The sequence below is a fragment of the Globicephala melas genome, chromosome 5, assembly GCF_963455315.2.
Source record: "Globicephala melas chromosome 5, mGloMel1.2, whole genome shotgun sequence".
NCBI classification, from domain to species: domain Eukaryota; kingdom Metazoa; phylum Chordata; class Mammalia; order Artiodactyla; family Delphinidae; genus Globicephala; species Globicephala melas.
In genome coordinates this window covers 106161570-106180778 of record NC_083318.1, presented here as the reverse complement: position 1 = coordinate 106180778, position 19209 = coordinate 106161570, and the positions used below count along the sequence as shown (strand labels likewise).

General features: G+C 38.2%; 1 protein-coding gene across 1 annotated transcript; it reads right to left on the bottom strand.

Moving 5' to 3' along the window:
* Positions 1-844: 844 nt before the first annotated feature.
* On the bottom strand, positions 845-18532 carry LOC132597301 (large ribosomal subunit protein eL19-like). The gene is made up of 3 exons (XM_060298706.1): positions 18480-18532; positions 1238-1380; positions 845-1104 (listed from the first exon to the last, which is right to left on the bottom strand). The coding sequence occupies exons 1-3, from the start codon at positions 18530-18532 to the stop codon at positions 845-847; spliced, it is 456 nt and encodes a 151-aa protein (XP_060154689.1).
* Positions 18533-19209: the final 677 nt, after the last annotated feature.

Here is a 19209-nt window from a genome sequence, read left to right as displayed (position 1 = left end):
GCAGCCATTTACTCACATCATTTACTTGCAAATATGCTCAGCTAAATCACTCATGTATTTATTCAATCTGTTCTCAATTCTTTCAGTCAGTATTTTATCGCTCAATTTTCTGTTTAGAATAAATATTTATTATCAGTCTGGACATATAAAACATTTGAATTTTTCTTAAATTAAGACAAAAGCTTTCCTCCTTTTGATCTGAAGGAGTGGGGTAAGTTTCTACTGTAAGGAGAAATCTAGTGTTAAATCTTTACTAAGAGTGCAACACAACACTCGGGCCAATGTCACGTCAACCTTGGGTGGCAGTGTACACCCTCTAGGTAGGAAGCTGACCCATCCATGGGGATTCCAGTTTTCACAGTAAGCAGTATCGAAATTTTTTGTTGTTGTTGGGTTTTGGTTTTTGTTTTTTGTTTTTGGGGTACGCGGGCCTCTCACTGTTGTGACCTCTCCCGTTGCGGAGCACAGGCTCCAGACGCGCAGGCTCAGCGGCCGTGGCTCACGGGCCCAGCCGCTCCGCGGCATGTGGGATCTTCCTGGACCGGGGCACGAACCCGTGTCCCCTGCATCGGCAGGCGGACTCTCAACCACTGTGCCACCAGGGAAGCCCGAAATTTTTTTTAAAAAAAACTTTACACTTACATATACCATGCGGGTGCGTTCAGACAAGATAACTGGTGCATAACCAAGTAACACATTCCTGGTTAAAACTACAACACATGTTTCTTTGGCTTATTACTATTATCTATCTTTTTTTTTTTTTTTTTAATGGCAGAGAAGACTTGTTTTACTGAGTGGTTGGTCTTCACAATTGCTGAGGCCAAGGAGAGGAAGGGGGGAAGCTTTATTTCGTGGTCTCTGCCTCCTGGCCGGCCTCCAGGAGCTTGGCCTTGGCCGGGAGCAGCTCCCCAGGGCGCTGACGTGCTTCCCGTGTTCGCCCTGAGCTCTCGGCCCTGTCAGCCAGGAGCTCCCTGCGGGCGTTGTCCGTCTGCAGCTCTGATGTGTTCCGTGAGAATCCGCCCTCTCTGGGACACGCTCTCCTTCGCTTGCAGGTATCTGCTGTGATGCAGGCGGTGGTCGCTCGTCTTAGACCCGCGGTGTTCTCTGAGTAGTGGGCAAAGAGTTCTCATCCTCTTCGTCCAGGTTGCCTTCTTGGACATTCGAACGCCCTTTGCTTACTTGTACCCGTGTGCCTGCCCTTTTCCGGCATCCAGCCCGGGAAAGGACAGTCACAAGCTTGCGGCTTGTGATCGGCTCTGGATCTGCCAACGGGAGCCGGCAGTGGCTATTTCATTAGTCTTCTCAGAGTCCAGCCAGGCCTTCTCGACAGAGCGGAGGACGCTGGAGGCGAGCCTCTTTTGAGGCCTGACATTCTCATGGCTGCGGTCCAAGCGCCAAAGAAAAGTTAAGTTATCGGATTTTTTTTTCTCTTAAAAAATGTATTATCTTTTTACAAAATAATTATATTACAAATTCACTGTTGCAAAATCAATATCATCTGTAATCCTTTTGTTAATATTACATAAGAATATTTTACTTTTAATAAAAACAGGACTCTCCTTTTGCCATTAAAATCATAGTAAGGAGTGTTTCCCATGCCATGAATAATCTTCTGTAACAGAATTTTTAATGATTCCAAAGTACTCCACGGTATGGATGCTTTACAATTTATTTAATCAAGCCTGGAATGTTAAATATTTTTCTAGCTGTGCAACCTCTCTTTTCTGCATCTGTAAAATGAGGCCAGTACTCATGCCAGCTTTAAGTGTTGTTATGAGAATTAAATGAATTAACACATGCAAAGTCTTAGAACAGCACTGATTGATATTCCCTGTCTAAACTATGACCATCATCAAGGCAAGGACCATGTCTGCCTTGTTCAATATGGTATCTCTAGGATCTAACATCAACTTGGCACAGAGGAGGTGTTCAATAAATGGGAATCGTAGTGTTGGTTTTAACAGTACTGCTGGTAGAATTAAACTCTCAAGAAATATTTGTTGAATAAAGTAATTAACATTCTTTTACTTATATATTGATAGATAACTATTTTAAAACAATTAACTATACTAGGACACTCTGTAATAAATTCCAGGGTAAGTAACATTCCAGAGTAGCAAACATTTTGTTTTTAAATGCTAAGACCATTTTCGTTGCCAGCTGGAAATTCAGTGCAGTCTTAAATTCATTGGAGCAACATTTTCCAGGAAGTATTCAGTGGATGTTCCACAAGTAATTAATAGCTATTCTATGAATTTGTTGGGTGATTAAAGAAGTTTGTTAAACTTTGGGTTAAACAGAATTAAACAGTTATCTTTGCCACATCTCTGAACATTTTTTTTTTTTTTTTTTTGCGGTACGTGGGCCTCTCACTGTTGTAGCCTCTCCTGTTGCGGAGCACAGGCTCCAGACACGCAGGCTCAGCGACCATGGCTCACAAGCCCAGCGGCTCCACGGCATGTGGGATCTTCCTGGACCGGGGCACGAACCTGTGTCCCCTGCATCGGCAGGCGGACTCTCAACCACTACGCCACCAGGGAAGCCCATCTCTGAACTTTTATAAAGCTACTGTGCACTGAGAATTTCTGAAAGGGATGTAGTATGTGGTGTTTCTCAAATTAATTTTATCACATAACTTTTTTTCATGGAGCATTTTCTGGTTTAAGTGTTGTACTGAACACAGTTTGGGAATTCAAGGATAATGTTTCTGAGATATAGATCTTTCCATTTTATAAACAAGAACGCATATGGGGAGTAGGCTGGAGAGAGGAAAGGGACGAATGTGAAGTGGATGCTATGCTAGACACTTTACATGGAATGTCTGTGATCATCACTGATGTTGCTTAGTAAACATGCAGGTGCCCACATTTTGGGTGCCGGTAGCATGATACCTCCTAGACCCCTTTGTTGGTGGCAACCTCCTAGACACTTCTGTTGGTGTCACCATGTGACCAGTCCCAGCTAACGAACTGTGATTGGAAAGAACATGTGGCAATTTGGAACTTAGCATGTAATTGCCCATGTGAGATCACCCAGAGCTCTCCTGTCCCTCTGCCATGGCCACCTACAATGTGACAGGTGGCAGTGCTCTGTCAGTCTGTGCTCCTGAGTAAAGGGAGGAGGAATGGCTGCATGGGAGCAGACCCACAGCTACTGTAGCTCAAGAGAAAAATAAACCTTTGTTATTTTAAGCTGAGATTTGTGGGACTGTTTATTATTGCAGCCTAACCTGGTCTACCCTGACTGATACAGTATCTTATTTAATCTAGACAACCAACATACAAGACAGACAATATTGTTGTAAGTGTAAGTGATGTGAAAGTGGAGACTTTGAGAGCCTAAGTAATTTGTGTCTAAAGTTATGCTGCCAGTATTTGAACTGTCTTATTCCAAAGCCCATTTCATTTCCATCTTATCACTCTGCCTCAAAAAATGTGTTGAAATACAACTCTTAGATTTACTAAAGTACTTAGAAATAAGTAGGAGCTAGACAATTTTTATTGAACAATGTTGCTTATGCCCTTGAATTATTCTTTCACTGGGGTTAGTGAAAGGATGGAGTCCTGTGCAACGGTCCCCAACCTTTTTGGCACCAGAGACTGGTTTTGTGGAAGACAGTTTTTCCATGGATGTGGGGGGTGGGTGGGATGGTTCAGGCGGTAATGCAGGCGATGGGGGGGATGCAAGCAATGGTTTAGGCGGTAAGGCGAGCGATAAGGAGTGATGGGCAGCGACAGATGAAGCTTTCCTTGCTTGCCTGACACTCACCTCCTGCTGTGCGGCCCGGCTCCTAACAGGCCTCAGACCAGTAGTGGCTGGAGACCCCTGCTGTACTGTGCCAGCTAAGTACATTTCTAGAGGCTAAAGTGAAGGCTGGATGTAAAATTTCCTCTGGGGTCAGCAGAAATTTGATTCACCATAATTTCAAATCAAGGGATAAATCAACAGAGCAGCATAAATTGTCCAAAAGCTAATTTTGGAGTAATTTTCATCAATTTCAAAATATGTTAGTTATAAGTTATCTAACCTTGGCATTATGAAAGCTATTCCATGCATATTTCGAAAATAAGTATTCTACTTTTTCTGTAGAAGCTGGAAGATGGGGATGATATCTTTTTATGTATCAGCAATTTTGAAAATCACATAAATTATACTTTTCTTTCATTAAGTCACTTCAATCATTAAACTTTGAGAGGGAAATAAGCTGCTCTAATTTTTAATCTCTTATTCATTGGTTGGACAAATAATTTTTGAGGGCACTGTGCTAGGCACTGAAGGTAGAGCAATGAATAAAGCAGACCAAAATCTCTGCAGTCTTGGATGCCATATTTTAGTAGGGGGAAACAGATAATAACAAGATAATAAAATACAGTGTTAGATGGTGAGAAGCACTATGGAGAAAAATAAAGCAGAGATAGATATAGTTTGTATGTATGATATGGAAGAAGGATATAATTCACACAATAGGGCCTTGGAAGGTCTTACTGAGAAAGTGAAATTTCAAAAAAGCCCTAAAGAAGATAAAATAGCCATCTACCTGGCTTTGTGGAGGGAGCACATTCCAGGGTTATGGAATAGACAGAATAAGAGCTGTGATGCAGAAGTTTGCCTGGTATGGTCAAGAAGGCTGAAAGTCACTGTAGCTGGAGTAAAGTAAAGGGAAGGATTTTTTTAGTTTGGTTCATCATGAATACTGACCCTGGCAACTAGCACTGTACCTAGCACATAGTAGGCACTCCGTAAATGTGTGTTGAATAAATAAATCAACCAATGGGCAAAGGGTGTAAATGGGATTAGCACTGATGGCCAGAGGGATTCTAATTTTATCATATGTGTGCATGTATATACACATTTTTTTAATAAAAAAGGATTAAAGTAAATATGATCAGATCTTAATTAACCCAGTAGTCAATTCTGGGTTGTGAGAAAGTATAATGTAAGAGAAAGTACTCTTTAAATGTCTATTCAAAATTTCTAAAATTATGATAAACAACAAACAAACCATGGCAAACAATTCAAGAGATAATACCAAAAAATCACAAATCCCAAAGTGTCCAGTACAGGGCTTAGTGTTTTCACTTGCTATGTCATGTTATTCTACACACCTGTGAGAAACTTGGTATTATGTCCATTTTACAACTGTGAAAACTAAAGCTCAGAGAGGTTATATGAGTTTTATGAGTTGACCAAGCCTATGTACAACTGGGAAAGAGAAGAGCTGAAATTTTCATATAGGTTTTTATAATTCCGGTGCTTTTTTTTGAACACCATTCTGCATATAAAATATATGAAAATATCTTATATGCAGACATAAAAATATATGTATCTGTGTATAAAAATAGGCTTTCTACAAGTATACACTATAAGATATACTTAACCATTTGTCACATCTAGTAAAAATAAGTAGTAAGAAAAACAAATGTGTAAAATTTTAATAAGATTTCCTGCTATTAATATTTGTTCATAAAGCAGTCATTCTGATTTTGCATCCTGTAGTCATTCTACTGACTACTCCCCTTCTTTCCTCTTACACCTCCAACTAATTGACATAGACACTACTCACCCACTTCCTAGAACTTAAACACATACTTCAGACTTACACTATTTCCTAGTTATTCATGGAACTGAAGCCCTGTCTCTGGGTTACAGGGGGCTACTGGACTTAACCAGAGAAGTGGTTCTAATTCAGTCTGGTTAGCCTGCCCCATATTCACAGGACAGAATGAAAATCAGAATTACAGATTGTAGTTGTTTCAATTACATGTTGTATTTCTTTCAAGTTTCCATTTAAATACATTATTCCTACAGAAAAAGATTCCAGTGGTGCTAAGACACAGGTTGAGATGGAAATGTATCTCATTTATTAAGAATGAGAATTGGAATGGAATGACTAAAAGCTGGCAAAACATAAAAGGTCAGTGATTTCAGGGATGCCTTAGAGATTGTACATATAAGCGGATCAATGCAAATTAGAACAGATATAATAATTGCCTAGAAAGATCTGATGCTTTAATTTAAAATGCAAACTATTTCCTTAATTTCATTTTCTGATATTTCTTTGTTAGTGTATAGAAATGCAACATATTTCTGTGTATTAATCCTGTATCCTGCAACTTTAGCGAATTCATTAATGACCTCTAGTAGTTTTCTGATAGTGTCTGTAGGATTTTCTATGTATACTATCATGTCATCTGCAAACAGTGACAGTTTTACTTCTTCCTTCTCAATTTGGACACCATTTATTTCTTTTTCTTCTCTGATTGCTGTAGCTAGGACTTCCAAAACTATGTTGAATGAAAGTGGCAAGAGTGGGCATCCTTGTCTTGTTCCTGATCTTAGAGGAAATGCTTTCAACTTTTCACCATTGAGAGTGATGTTAGCTGTAGGTTTGCCATATATGGGCTTTATTTTGCTGAGGTATGTCCCCTCTCTGCCCACTTTCTAGAGAGTTTTTTTTTTTAATCATAATTTGATGTGAAGTTTTATCAGAACTTTTTCTGCATCTATTGAGATAATCATATGATTTTTATTCTTCAATTTGTTAATGTGGTGTATCATATTGATTGATTTGCAGATACTGAAGAATGCTTGCATCCCTTGGATAAATCCCACTTGATTGTGGTGTGTGATCTTTTTAATGTATTGCTGAATTTGGTTTGTGAGTATTTTGTTGAGGATTTTTGTATCTATGTTCATCAATGATATTGGGCTGCAATTTTTCTTTATTGTGATATCTGGTTTTGGTATCAGGGTGATGGTGGCCTCATAGAATGAGTTTGGAAGTGTTCCGTCCTCTGCAATTTTTTGGAATAGTTACAGAATGTTAGGTGTTAACTTTTCTCTAAATGTTTGGTAGAATTCACTTGTGAAGCCATCTGGTCCTGGACTTTTATTTTGGGGAGTTTTTTTTTTTTTTTTTTTTAACTGATTCAATTTTGTTACTGGTAATTGGTCTGTTCATATTTTCTATTTCTTCCTGGTTCAGTCTTGGGAAATTGTACCTTTCTAAGAATTTGTTCATTTCTTCTAGGTTGTCCATTTTATTGGCATATACTTACTTGTAGTAGTCTCTTATGATCCTTTCTATTTCAGTGGTGTCTGTTGTAACTTCCTTTTTCATTTCTGATTTTATTGATTTGGGCCCTCTCCCTGGTTTTTTGATGAGTCTGGCTAAAGGTTTATCAATTTTATTTATCTTTTCAAGGAGCCAGCTTCTAGTTTCATTGATCTTTTCTATGATTTTTTTAGTCTCTATTTTATTTCTTCTCTGATCTTTATGATTTCTTTCCTTCTACTAACTTTGGATTTTGTTTGTTCTTCTTTTTCTAGTCACTTTTGTAAGGCTAGGTTGTTTATTTGAGATTTTTCTTGTTTTCTGATGAGCTTGAATCACTATAAACTTCCCTCTTATAACTGCTTTTGCTGCATCCCATAGGTTTTGGATTGTTGCGTTTTCATTTTCATTTGTCTCTAGGTATTTTTTGATTTCTCATTTGATTTCTTCAGTGATCCATTGGTTGTTTAGTAGCATATTGTTTAGCCTCCATGTGTTGGTGTTTTTTGCAGTTTTTGTCTTTTTGATTTGTAGCCTTATAGCACTGTGGTTGGAAAAGACACTTGATATGATTTCAATTTTCTTTAACTTACTGAGGCTTGCTTTGTGGCCCAGCATGTGATCTATCCTGCAGAATATTCCATGAGCACTTGAAAAGAATGTGTATTCTGCTGCTTTTGGAAGGAATGCTCTTTAGCTATCAATTAAGTCCATATTGTCTAATGTGGTTTTTTTTGAATTTTATTTTATTTTTATTTTATACAGCAGGTTCTTATTAGTTACCTATTTTATACATATTAGCGTATATATGTCAATTTCAATCTCCCAATTCACCCCACCACCAACCTCCCTCCACCCACTTTTCCCCCTTGGTGTCCATATGTTTGTTCTCTACATCTGTGTCTCTATTCCTGCCTTGCAAACTGATTCATTTATACCACTTGTCTAGGTTCCACATATATGTGTTGATATATGATATTTGTTTTTCTCTTTCTGACTTATTTCACTCTGTATGACACTCTCAAGGTCCATCCACATATCTACAAATGACCCAATTTCGTTCCCTTTTAAGGCTGAGTAATATTCCATTGTATATATGTGCCACATCTTCTTTATCCATTTGTCTGTCAGTGGGCATTTAGGTTGCTTCCATGACCTGGTGATTGTAAATAGTGCTGCAATGAACATTGGGGTGCATGTGTCTTTTTGAATTATGGCTTTCTCTGGGTATATGCCCAGTAGTGGGATTGCTGGGTCATGTGGTAATTCTATTTTTAGTTTTTTAAGGAACCTCCATACTGTTCTCCATAGTGGCTTCATCAATTTACATTCCCACTAACAGTGCAAGAGTATTCCCTTTTGTCCACACCCTCACCAGCATTTGTTGTTTGTAGATTTTCTGATGATGCCCATTCTAACTGGTGTGAGGTGATACCTCATTGTAGTTTTGGTTTGCATTTCTCTAATAATTAATGACGTTGAGCAGCTTTTCATACGTTGGTTGGCCATCTGTATGTCTTCTTTGAAGAAATGTCTATACAAGTTTTCTGCCCATATTTTGATTGTTTTTTTTTTTTAATATTGAGCTGCATGAGCTGTTTATATATTTTGGAGATTAATCCTTTGTCTGTTGATTCGTTTACAAATATTTTCTCCCATTCTGAGGGTTGTCTTTTCATCTTGTTTATATTTCCCTTTGCTGTGCAAAAAGCTCTGAAGTTTCATTAGGTCCCATTTGTTTATTTTTGTTTTTATTTTCATTACTCTAGGAGGTGGGTCAAAAAAAATCTTGCTGTGAATTATGTCAAAGAGTGCTCTTCCTACATTTTCCTATAAGAGTTTTATAGTGTCCAGTTTTACATTTAGATCTTCAATCCATTTTGAGTTTATTTTTGTGTATGGTGTTAGGGAGTGTCCTAATTCCATTCTTTTACATGTAGCTGTCTAGTTTTCCCAGCATCACTTACTGAAGAGACTGTCTTTATTCCATTGTATATCCTTGCCCCCTTTGTCATAGATTAGTTGACCATAGTTGCATGGGTTTATCTCTGGGTTTTCTATCCAGTTCCATTGATCTATATTTCTGGTTTTTGCCAGTACCATATTGTCTTGATTACTGTAGCTTTGTAGTATAGTCTGAAGTCAGGGACTGTGATTCCTTGAGCTCCATTTTTTTCCCTCAGGATTGCTTTGGCTATTTGGGGTCTTTTTTGTCCCCATACAAATTTTAAGATTTTTTGTTCTAGTTCTGTAAAAGATGCCATTGGTAATTTGATAGGGATTGCATTGAATCTGTAGATTGCTTTGGGTAATATAGTCATTTTTACAATATTGATTCTTCCAATCCAAGAACATGGTATATCTCTCCACCTGTTGGTATCATCTTTAATTTCTTTCATCAGTGTCTTGTAGTTTTCTGCATACAGATCTTTCTCTCCCTAGGTAGGTTTATTCCTAGGTATTTTATTCTTATTGCTGCAGTGGTGAATGGGATTGTTTCCTTAATTTCTCTTTCTTATTTTTCATTGTTAGTGTATAGGAATGCAAGAGATCTCTGTGCATTAATTTTGTATCCTGCAGCTTTACCAAATTCATTGATTAGCACTAGTAGTTTTCCGGTGGCATCTTTAGGATTCTCTATGTATAGTATCATGTCATCTGCAAACATGACAGTTTTACTTCTTCTTTTCCAATTTGAATTCTTTTTATTTCTTTCTCTTCTCTAATTGCCGTGGCTAGGACTTCCAAAATTATGTTGAATCACAGTGGCGAGAGTGGGCATCCTTGTCTTGTTCCTGATCTTAGAGGAAATGCTTTCAGTGTTTCACCATTGAGAATGATGCTTGCTATGGGTTTGTTGTATATGGCCTTTATAATGTTGAGGTAGGTTCCCTCTATGCCCACTTTCTGGAGAGTTTTTATCATAAATGGGTGTTGACTTTAGTCAAAATCTTTTTCTGCATCTATTGAAATGATTATATGGTTTTTATTCTTCAATTTGTTAATGTGGTGTATCATATTGATTGATTTGCGTATATTGAAGAATACTTGTATCCCTGGGAAAAATCCTACTTAATCATGGTGTATGATCCTTTTAATGTGCTGTTAGATTCTGTTTGCTAGTATTTTGTTGAGGATTTTTGCATCTATATTCATCAGTGATATTGGTCTGTAATTTTCTTTTTCTGTAGTATCTTTGTCTGGTTTTGGTATCAGGGTGATGTTGGCCTCGTTAATGAGTTTGGGAGTGTCCCTTTCCCTGCAATTTTTTGGGAGAGTTTGAGAAGGATGGGTGTTAGCTCTGCTCTAAATGTTTGATAGAATTCACCTGTGAAGCCATCTGGTCCTGGACTTTTGTTTGTTGGAAGATTTTTAATCACAGTTTCAGTTTCATTACTTGTGATTATTCTGTTCATATTTTCTATTTCTTCGTGGTTCAGTCTTGGAAGTTTTCACTTTTCTAAGAATTTGTCCATTTCTTCCAGGTTGTCCATTTTATTGGCATAGAGTTTTTTGTAGTAGTCTCTTAGGATGCTTTGTATTTCTGCCATGTCAGTTGTTACTTCTCCTTTTTCATTTCTAATTCTGTTGATTTGTGTCTTCTCCCTTTTATTCTTGATGAGTCTGGCTAATGGTTATTCAATTTTGTTTATCTTCTCAAAGAACCAGCTTTTAGTTTTATCGATCTTTGCTACTGTTTTCTTTGTTTCTATTTCATTTATTTCTGCTCTGATCTCTATGATTTCTTTCCTTCTGCTAACTTTGAGTTTTGTTTGTTCTTCTTTCTCAAGTTCCTTTAGGTGTAAGATTAGATTGTTTATTTGAGATATTTCTTGTTTCTTGAGGTAGGCTTGTATTGCTATAAACTTCCCACTTAGAACGGCTTTTGCTACATCCCATAGGTTTTGGATCATCATGTTTTCATTGTAATTTGTCTTTAGGTGTTTTTTGATTTCCTCTTTGATTTCTTCAGTGATCTCTTGGTTATTCAGTAACATATTGTTTAGCCTCCATGTGTTCATGTTTTTTATGTCTTCTTCTCTGTAATTTATTTCTAATCTCATAGTGTTGTGGTCAAAAAGGATGCTTGATATGATTTCAGTTTTCTTAAATTTACCAAGGTTTGATTTGTGACCCAAGATGTGATCTATACCGGAGACTGTTTTGTGTGCACTTGAGAAGAAAGTGTAATCTGCGGTTTTTGGATGGAATGTCCTATAAATATCAATTAAATCTATCTGGTCTATTGTCATTTAAAACTTGTGTTTCCTTACTAATTTTCTGTCTGGATGATCTGTCCATTGATGTAATGAGGTGTTAAAGCCCCTACTATTTTTGTGTTACTGTCAATTTCTCCTTTTATGTCTGTTCAAAGTTGCCTTATATATTGAGGTGCTCCTGTGTTGGGTGCATATATATTTACAATTGTTATATCTTCTTGTATTGATCCCTTGATTATTATGCAGTGTCCTGCTTTGTCTCTTATAACAGTTTCTATTTTAAAGTTTTTTTTGTCTGATATAAGTATTGCCACTCCAGCTTTCTTTTGATTTCCATTTGTTTGGAATGGGAATCCCCTCACTTTCAGTCTGTATGGAAACAATTCCATTTGCCATCATATCAAAAAGAATAAGATACATAGGAATAAACCTACCTGAGGAGGCAAAAGACCTGTAATTCAAAAACTACAAGATGCTAATGAAAGAAATTGAGGATGACACAAACAGATGTAAAGAAATACCATGTTCTTGGATTGGAAGAATCAATACTGTTAAAATGACTATACTATCCAAGGCAATCTACATATTCAGTGCAATCCCTATCCAATTACCAATGGCATTTTTCACAGAACTAGAACAAAAAATTTTTTAATTCATATGGAAACACAAAAAACCCGAATAGCCAAAATAATCTTGGGAAAGAAAAACAGTGCTGGTGGTATCACACTCCCTGATTTCAGACTATACTACAATGCTATAGTAATCAAAAGAGTATGGGTCTGGCACAAAAGCAGACACATACATCAATGGAATAGGGTAGAAAGCCCGGAAATAAACTTGCACACTTATGGCAATTAATCTACAATAAAGGAGGTAAGAATATACAATGGAGAAAAGGCAGTCTCTTCAATAAGTGGTGCTGGGAAAACTGGACAGCTACATGTAAAAGAATGAAATTAGAACACTTTCTAACACCATACACAAAAATAAACTCAAAATGGATTAAAGACCTAAATGGAAGGCCAGACACTATAAAACTGTTAGAAGAAAACATAGACAGAACACTCTTTGACATAAATCACAGCAAGATCTTTTTTGACCCATGTCCTAGAGTAGTGAGAATAAAAACAAAAATAAACAAATGGGACCGAATTAAACTTAAAAGGTTTTGCACAGCAAAGGAAACCATAAACAGGACAAAAAGACAACCCTCAGAATGGGAGAAAATATTTGCAAATGAAGCAATTGACAAAGGATTAATCTGCAAAATTTACAAGCAGCTCATGAAGCTCAATATTAAAGAAACAAACAACCCAATCAAAAAATGCGCAGAATATCTAAATAGACATTTCTCCAAAGAAGACACACAGATGGCTAATAAACATAGGAAAAGCTGCTCAACATCACTAATTACTAGAGAAATGCAAATCAAACCACAGTGGGGTATTACCTCACCAGTCAGAATGGTCATCATCAAAAAATCTACAAGCAATAAATGCTGGAGAGGGTGTGGAGAAAAGGGAAACTTCTTGCACCGTTGGTGGGAATATAAATTGATACAGCCACTATGGAGAACAATATGGAGGTTCCTTAAGAAACTAAAAATAGAAGTACCATGGGACCCAGCAATCCCACTACTGGGCATATAGCCAGAGAAAATCATAATTCAGAAAGACACATGCACCGCAATATTCATTGCAGCACTATTTACAGCAGCCAGCACATGGAAACAACCTAAATGTCCATCAACAGAGGAACGGATAAAGAAGATGTGGTACATATATACGATGGAATATTAGTCAGACATAAAAAGGAACAAAATAGGGTCATTTGTAGAGACATGATCGATCTAGAGACTGTCATACAGAGTGAAGTTAGTCTGAAAGAGAAAAACAAATATCATATTTTAACGCATATATGTGGAATCTGGAAAAATTGGTATAGATGATCTTATTTACAAAGCAGAAATAGAGGTCCAGATGCAGAGTACAAAGGTATGAATATCAAGGGTGAAGGAGGGGTAGGATGAATTGGGAGACTGGGATTGACATATATACACTACTGATACTATGTATAAAATAGATTAACTAATGAGAACCTACTGTATAACACAGGGTGCTCTACTCAATGCTCTGTGGTGACCTAAATGGGAAGGAAATGGAAGAAAAAGAGGTACATATATATATAGCTGATTTACTTTGCTGTACTGTAGAAACTAATACAACATTGTAAAGCAACTATACTCTAATAAAAATTAAAAATAAAATAAAATTACCAGAAAGCTAAAAAAATAAAATAAAAAATAAATAAAAAGAAATAATAAAGAAACCCCCCCAAACCCCAAATAAACAACAACAACAAAAAATGCAGACTGCATTGTGGATTATAATGGCATTCTATTTTCCCCTTAGAATTCCATGGGCCCTGTATTCCCTGCATACAAGGAAATGCAAAATGTTCTTGGCACAAAGAAAGAGTCTCCTTCTGCTTCCTCTGATGTGACAAGTGACAGAGTTGGATAGTCAGAGCTATAGTCATCTCGGGAGGGCACCACCTATGGGGTGCAATAAAAGAAAAGTCATACCTGAGGTACTGCTTTGCTTCAGGAATCCTTCATGGCCAGGTGTATTAATGTCTCTGAGCCAAGCTGGCCTCAGCCAAAGTAATTTTCTTCATTGAATATATTTATCATGGCACTTTTAAAAAGTGCCATGATAAATATATAGAAGTTAAAGTCAAATTTAAAAGTTTCTGTGAGAGCTAGTACATAAGATTGGAAGTCAGAGGTGAGGAGTTGGGGATCCAGTATTGCCGCTGACTGGCTCTGTGACATGGAGCTGGCACTCCAGCCCCCAAGATGACTCTTAAGGTGTCAGTCAGCTCTGGTTCCATTGTACCTTGTTATCCAAGGAAGCATGCAACTACAGTAGTGAGATAACACAGGAAAGAGTTCATCATGCTCCCTCCCCAACCAAGTGTTTACGTTTCTAATCTTCACTATCAGAAAATTATTTTTTACATGTGTCAGTTTTCTCATGTTATGAGTTAGGTCAGAGGGGGAAAATATTTTTTTTCTGCATTACCTAACACTATTTCTAATATTGTAGTTGATTAAAAAATTAATTGGATGACTGGATTTTTTTAATTGCAAATGGGAAACCAAGGGCCAGATGATCAGCATAGCTCTACCATTATTGACAGATGATGTTACTGAAAGATGAGTTACTAGCATTCCATATTCTGAGGTTTACTGCAGTTTTTTTCTGTACTAGGAAGGCTACATCAAATTAATTTGGTGATTCTAGCATAATGGTTCTCCATTCTTTTTTTAAATTATTTTAATTTTTAAAATTGAGGTATAATTGATATAACACTATGTTAATTTCAAGTGTACAACATAATGATTCAATATTTGTATATAATGCAAAATGATCACCACAATAAGTCTAGTTAACATCTACCAATATATATAGTTACACCTTTTTCCTTGTGATGAGCACTTTTAAGATCTGCTCTTAGCAACTTTCAAATATGCAGTACAGTATTATTGACTATAGTCATCATGCTGTACATTACATATTACATCCACATGACTTATTTATTCTATATTTGGAATTTTGTACCTTTTGATCTCCTTCACCCGTTTGCCCTCTCCTCACTTCCTGCCTCTGAGAACCACTAATCTGTTCTCTGTATGTGCAAGCTTCTTTTTTTCTTTTCTTTTCTTTTTTCTTTTCTTCTTTCTTCCATTTCCCTTTTCTTCCTTCCTTCCTTCCACATAGTTACTAGCATTGCATATTCTGAGGTTTATTGCAGTTTTTAAAAGTGAGATCATACAATATTTGTCTTTCTCTGTGTGACTTATTCACTTAGGATAATGCCTTCAGGTTCCAACCATGTTGTCACAAATGGCAAGATTTTATTCTTTCTTATGGTTGAGTAATATTCCATTTTATATATATATATATATATATATATATGCCACATATTCTTTATCCATTCACCCATTGATGAACAATTAGGTTGTTTATGTGTCTCCAGGCCTTAGCTATGGGTTTACTCCCTGTGTAGACCATTAACCTATGTACGAAGATCCCAAAGATTTGCTGCCTTGGAAAGCTAGGTTGCTAATCATGGGAGGTACACTGAATGAATGTAAAGATGGCTTGGTGTAATCTATCACCAAAACTGGAAAAAGCGCTATTCTACTTTATAATCATCTTGGTACTAGCATTCACATCCCAGAGTCATGAAAAATTCAAATTAATCTGTCAGGCAGAAAGCTGTTGCTCTCAGGGTGAGAAAGTAAAGGGCAGTGAATTGAATTAAACATATTTAATGTAAGTATGGAAAAAGCTCCTATACTTCTGAAAGGGTTTTGAGATATCATTTAGATTTGAGAGTCACCAAATTAAAGGAGGTTCTCTAGCTCCCAAGCTATATTCATTAGTTCTATAAACATGCAAGTAGTTGCCATGTTTTTGGTGGATCTGTGCCATCACGGCCAGATATGGATGAAGGAAGCTCCATCATATGGAAAACAAAGCAGACTGCTACACAAGTCTGTTCACTTTTTACTCCTTTTATTAGGACCAAGCTGGATTTTAAACATTTATAAGGACTTCTCATTGCTTTTATTTCCCTTTTGGGGTTTTGTATTTTATAGAAGGTATGTGAAGATAACTTAATCCAAAAAGCTTGCATTTAATATGGGGAAAAACACATTTACATGGTATCCAGATCCTTTATCCAACTATATTTTGCATACTCCTCCAGTTTTTTATTGGTAACTTTTTCTTTCCATGTTCCACAGTATTATTTATCTTTCTGGCATTTACAGAGCTCCCCTTCTATTTTCTCCCTCACCAATAAGTATCTTTCAACTTTTGGCTTCTTTTCAGTCAAAATCACCTCTACATAGCTTATCTTCTTTCTTCCATTCATTTGGATCACATTCCCCATAAACTTGCAAATAAACTTCTAATAAACCCTAATTTGGGATCTATTCCTGAAAAATAATTCAAGTTGGTATAAGTGTTTTAGCTTCTCTTTTCTAGGAACCTTGAGAAATAAAGTTAAACATCATTCCTTCAATTTTACATGTAAAGAATATAGTTTTAATAGCATTTGAGAAATATACCTATTTATAGGCTATGGATAATAAAAGATTTAGAAGGAATATGACCAAAACGACATATAATATAAGCAGCAGAGGGGTCTTCAAGTAACACTGTCTTATCTAAAGCAAGTTCTTTGGTCTGACTCTAATGCCTATTGAGGAACTTTTCTTTATTTGGTTTCCTTTACACTTGGAGTAGAAGAAAAAGGAAAAAAGAAAACTGGAAATGTAAAACAACCCTTCAGTCTGCTTCCAAGAACATCTTGTGCAGCTCACAAGATAACATCTCCACCTAGTGTCATTTTAAGGATCCTACAGCAACTCCTTAAAAATTGATTAAACTTTTCAGACTAATATGTCTAACACAATTTTAGTTAGTTTAACCTTAAACATGTGTTATTTAGAATTAATTAATTGGAATTGGGGAGGCATCAGCATGAAAATTAAGAATGTAAGGAGTCTTTCTTCAGAGAAATAAAAAGAGCAGCCACAAATAGTAATCAATATGATAGAACAATTATCCTTGTAGTTCCTGAAGTGGAGAAATGACATGTTTTAAAAAAAAAAAAAAAAAAAGCTAAGTAGGTGTATCCCATCAGTCTAGGTTTTCTGGTTGCTGTACTTTGCATGCAGCCTGTATAAATGAGATTGGTATTCATTGACTGAAAGGCAGAGAGTTTAGAGAAGAGTATTTGTTGAGCTTCTAGTATGCACTGGGTATTATGCCACTTGTTTCTGGACACACTTTGAGACAGTATAACATAGTGGTTTTGTCTGCAGGTTTCAGAGACAAACTGGGGCTACTTATTTGCTATATGACCTTGAGTAAACTACTTAAGCTCTGTGTGTCCCAGTTTCCTCAACTGAAACGTGGGGCTACAGGGGGCTAGCATGTTTGCCAAAGTTACTGGGAAAAATAAATGAACTAATATGTGAAAATCCCTTAAAGTTGTTTCTGGCACATAGTAAGTGCTCACTATTAACATCATCATTTAAACCTCATGAACCCCATTTTAAACTAGGGCTCAGAGAAGTTATTTCTCCAGGGTGTCATAATCACAAAATGGTAACATAGGGATTTGAGCCCAGATCTGTATGACTCCAAAGTTCTTGCTCATTCCTTACTGTTGGAGTATGTTAATATATATATATGTATATATATATATATATATACGTATATATATATATATATATACGCACACACGACTTGTTAACTAAGGAAATTTAAGACATTCATTAGTGCCTCGAATATATGGAGACAACAAATTGAAATCACAAATTAGTGTAGAAGAAAGCAACACGAGGTTGGGAATTAGGGGGGGCCTGTGTTTACTGTGTTAACTCAGTGAATTATTCTGGGCATCAAGTTCCTCCTTTGTTAAAGGAGAAGCTACATGATCTAGGTTCTTTCCAGTTCTAATACTCCATGAATCTATGGAATTGGTTCCTAAAGTTATCTTTTTCTTTCGTTGTCTGCCACATAAACCCAAGCTCTATTTTTAAAGGAGGCAAAATTCAGGGTTATGCGTGCAGAATGTGACACAACCGTATCCATGAAAGCTGCTTTTACACGAGTACAACCTGGTTCTTCAGCTCCGCCACGGCCAAATCACTCTCCCAACTGATTATAGCTGTACAGTCCGACCTATTACTACTAAGTCTCCGATTCAGCCCAACCTCTTGCGCACTTAAACCACTCAATCTTTACAAGTCTACTCTATTGCAAATCCTTCTTTTAGGCTTATATCTCCCCACCCCCACCCCCAAGTCCTTATTTAAAGAGGTTCATAGTATATATGACCGTCTTGGGTCAGACTAGCAGTTTAAGACTTGAAAACGCTGAGAAAAAGAACCTTTACAATGCATCCACATTCCCCCACAAGTAAGAGAAGTACGGAAGTTCAAATTACAGCCCTTGTTTTTAAACGCCTCAACAAAACACGCAGGACCCTTTTTTGGTATCAGTCTCTGCCCAACTGCGCCGACAACTGGCTCTCCTCGCTCCAATTGGCTAAAGCGTCTGTCACTCCAAAAGTTTTTTTCTCCCCTTCCAAGAGCCACCTTCGGATTTAAACCTTAGTCCCGCCCACTCCCCCGCCCCCCTCCCCAGGGCTGGTCACTGATTGGTCGAGGCGTCATTCCGCGTGGGCTGCCAAGGCCACAGAGCGCTGCGCCAGCTGGGAGACCAGGCTAGGCGCGAGGACGCCGCGAGCTCCTCCACGTGGGCTCCCCTCCCCCCTGCGGCGACCACCGCTCCGAGCGACTGGCCCCGAAACGGTGGCGGCGGTTTGTGGTCGTTGGTCCCAGGGATTTAGGACGAACATTTGAAGAGCCGAGGGGTGAGGAAGGGATGGGGGCCGCAGGGACACTGGAGACCCTGCCTCCTGGCTGCAGAAAGCCCTGTCCGACTCCCTGCCCCGGCAGTTGAGCAGCGGGGACCCAAGCCCGGCGGGAGGCGGTGTTTGCGGGTTACTCAAGCCCGGCGGGAGGCGGTGTTTGCGGGTTGCCCCAGCCCCGTCGAGCAGCGGAAGGGCAGGTGCCCTCGGCGTGGCTTCCTGCCCCAGGGGCATCTTTTGAGCAGACTGGGCCCGCCGTCGCTGCTTGCGCCGCGTGGCCTCGCAGGCAGTCCGCCCCCAGCCCCGCCGTCCTGTTGGGGCCCCTCTGCGGCTCCTTCCGTCCGCGGCGCCCTGCCCTCTCTCCGCCTTATTTCCGCTCTCCCCCGCTGCCTTCCGGCCGCTTCCCATCCGCTTCCCTCCATGTTCTTCTCCTAACGCTCTTCTGTCGATCGCCGCAGGTCCAGGCCGCCCGCCTGACCT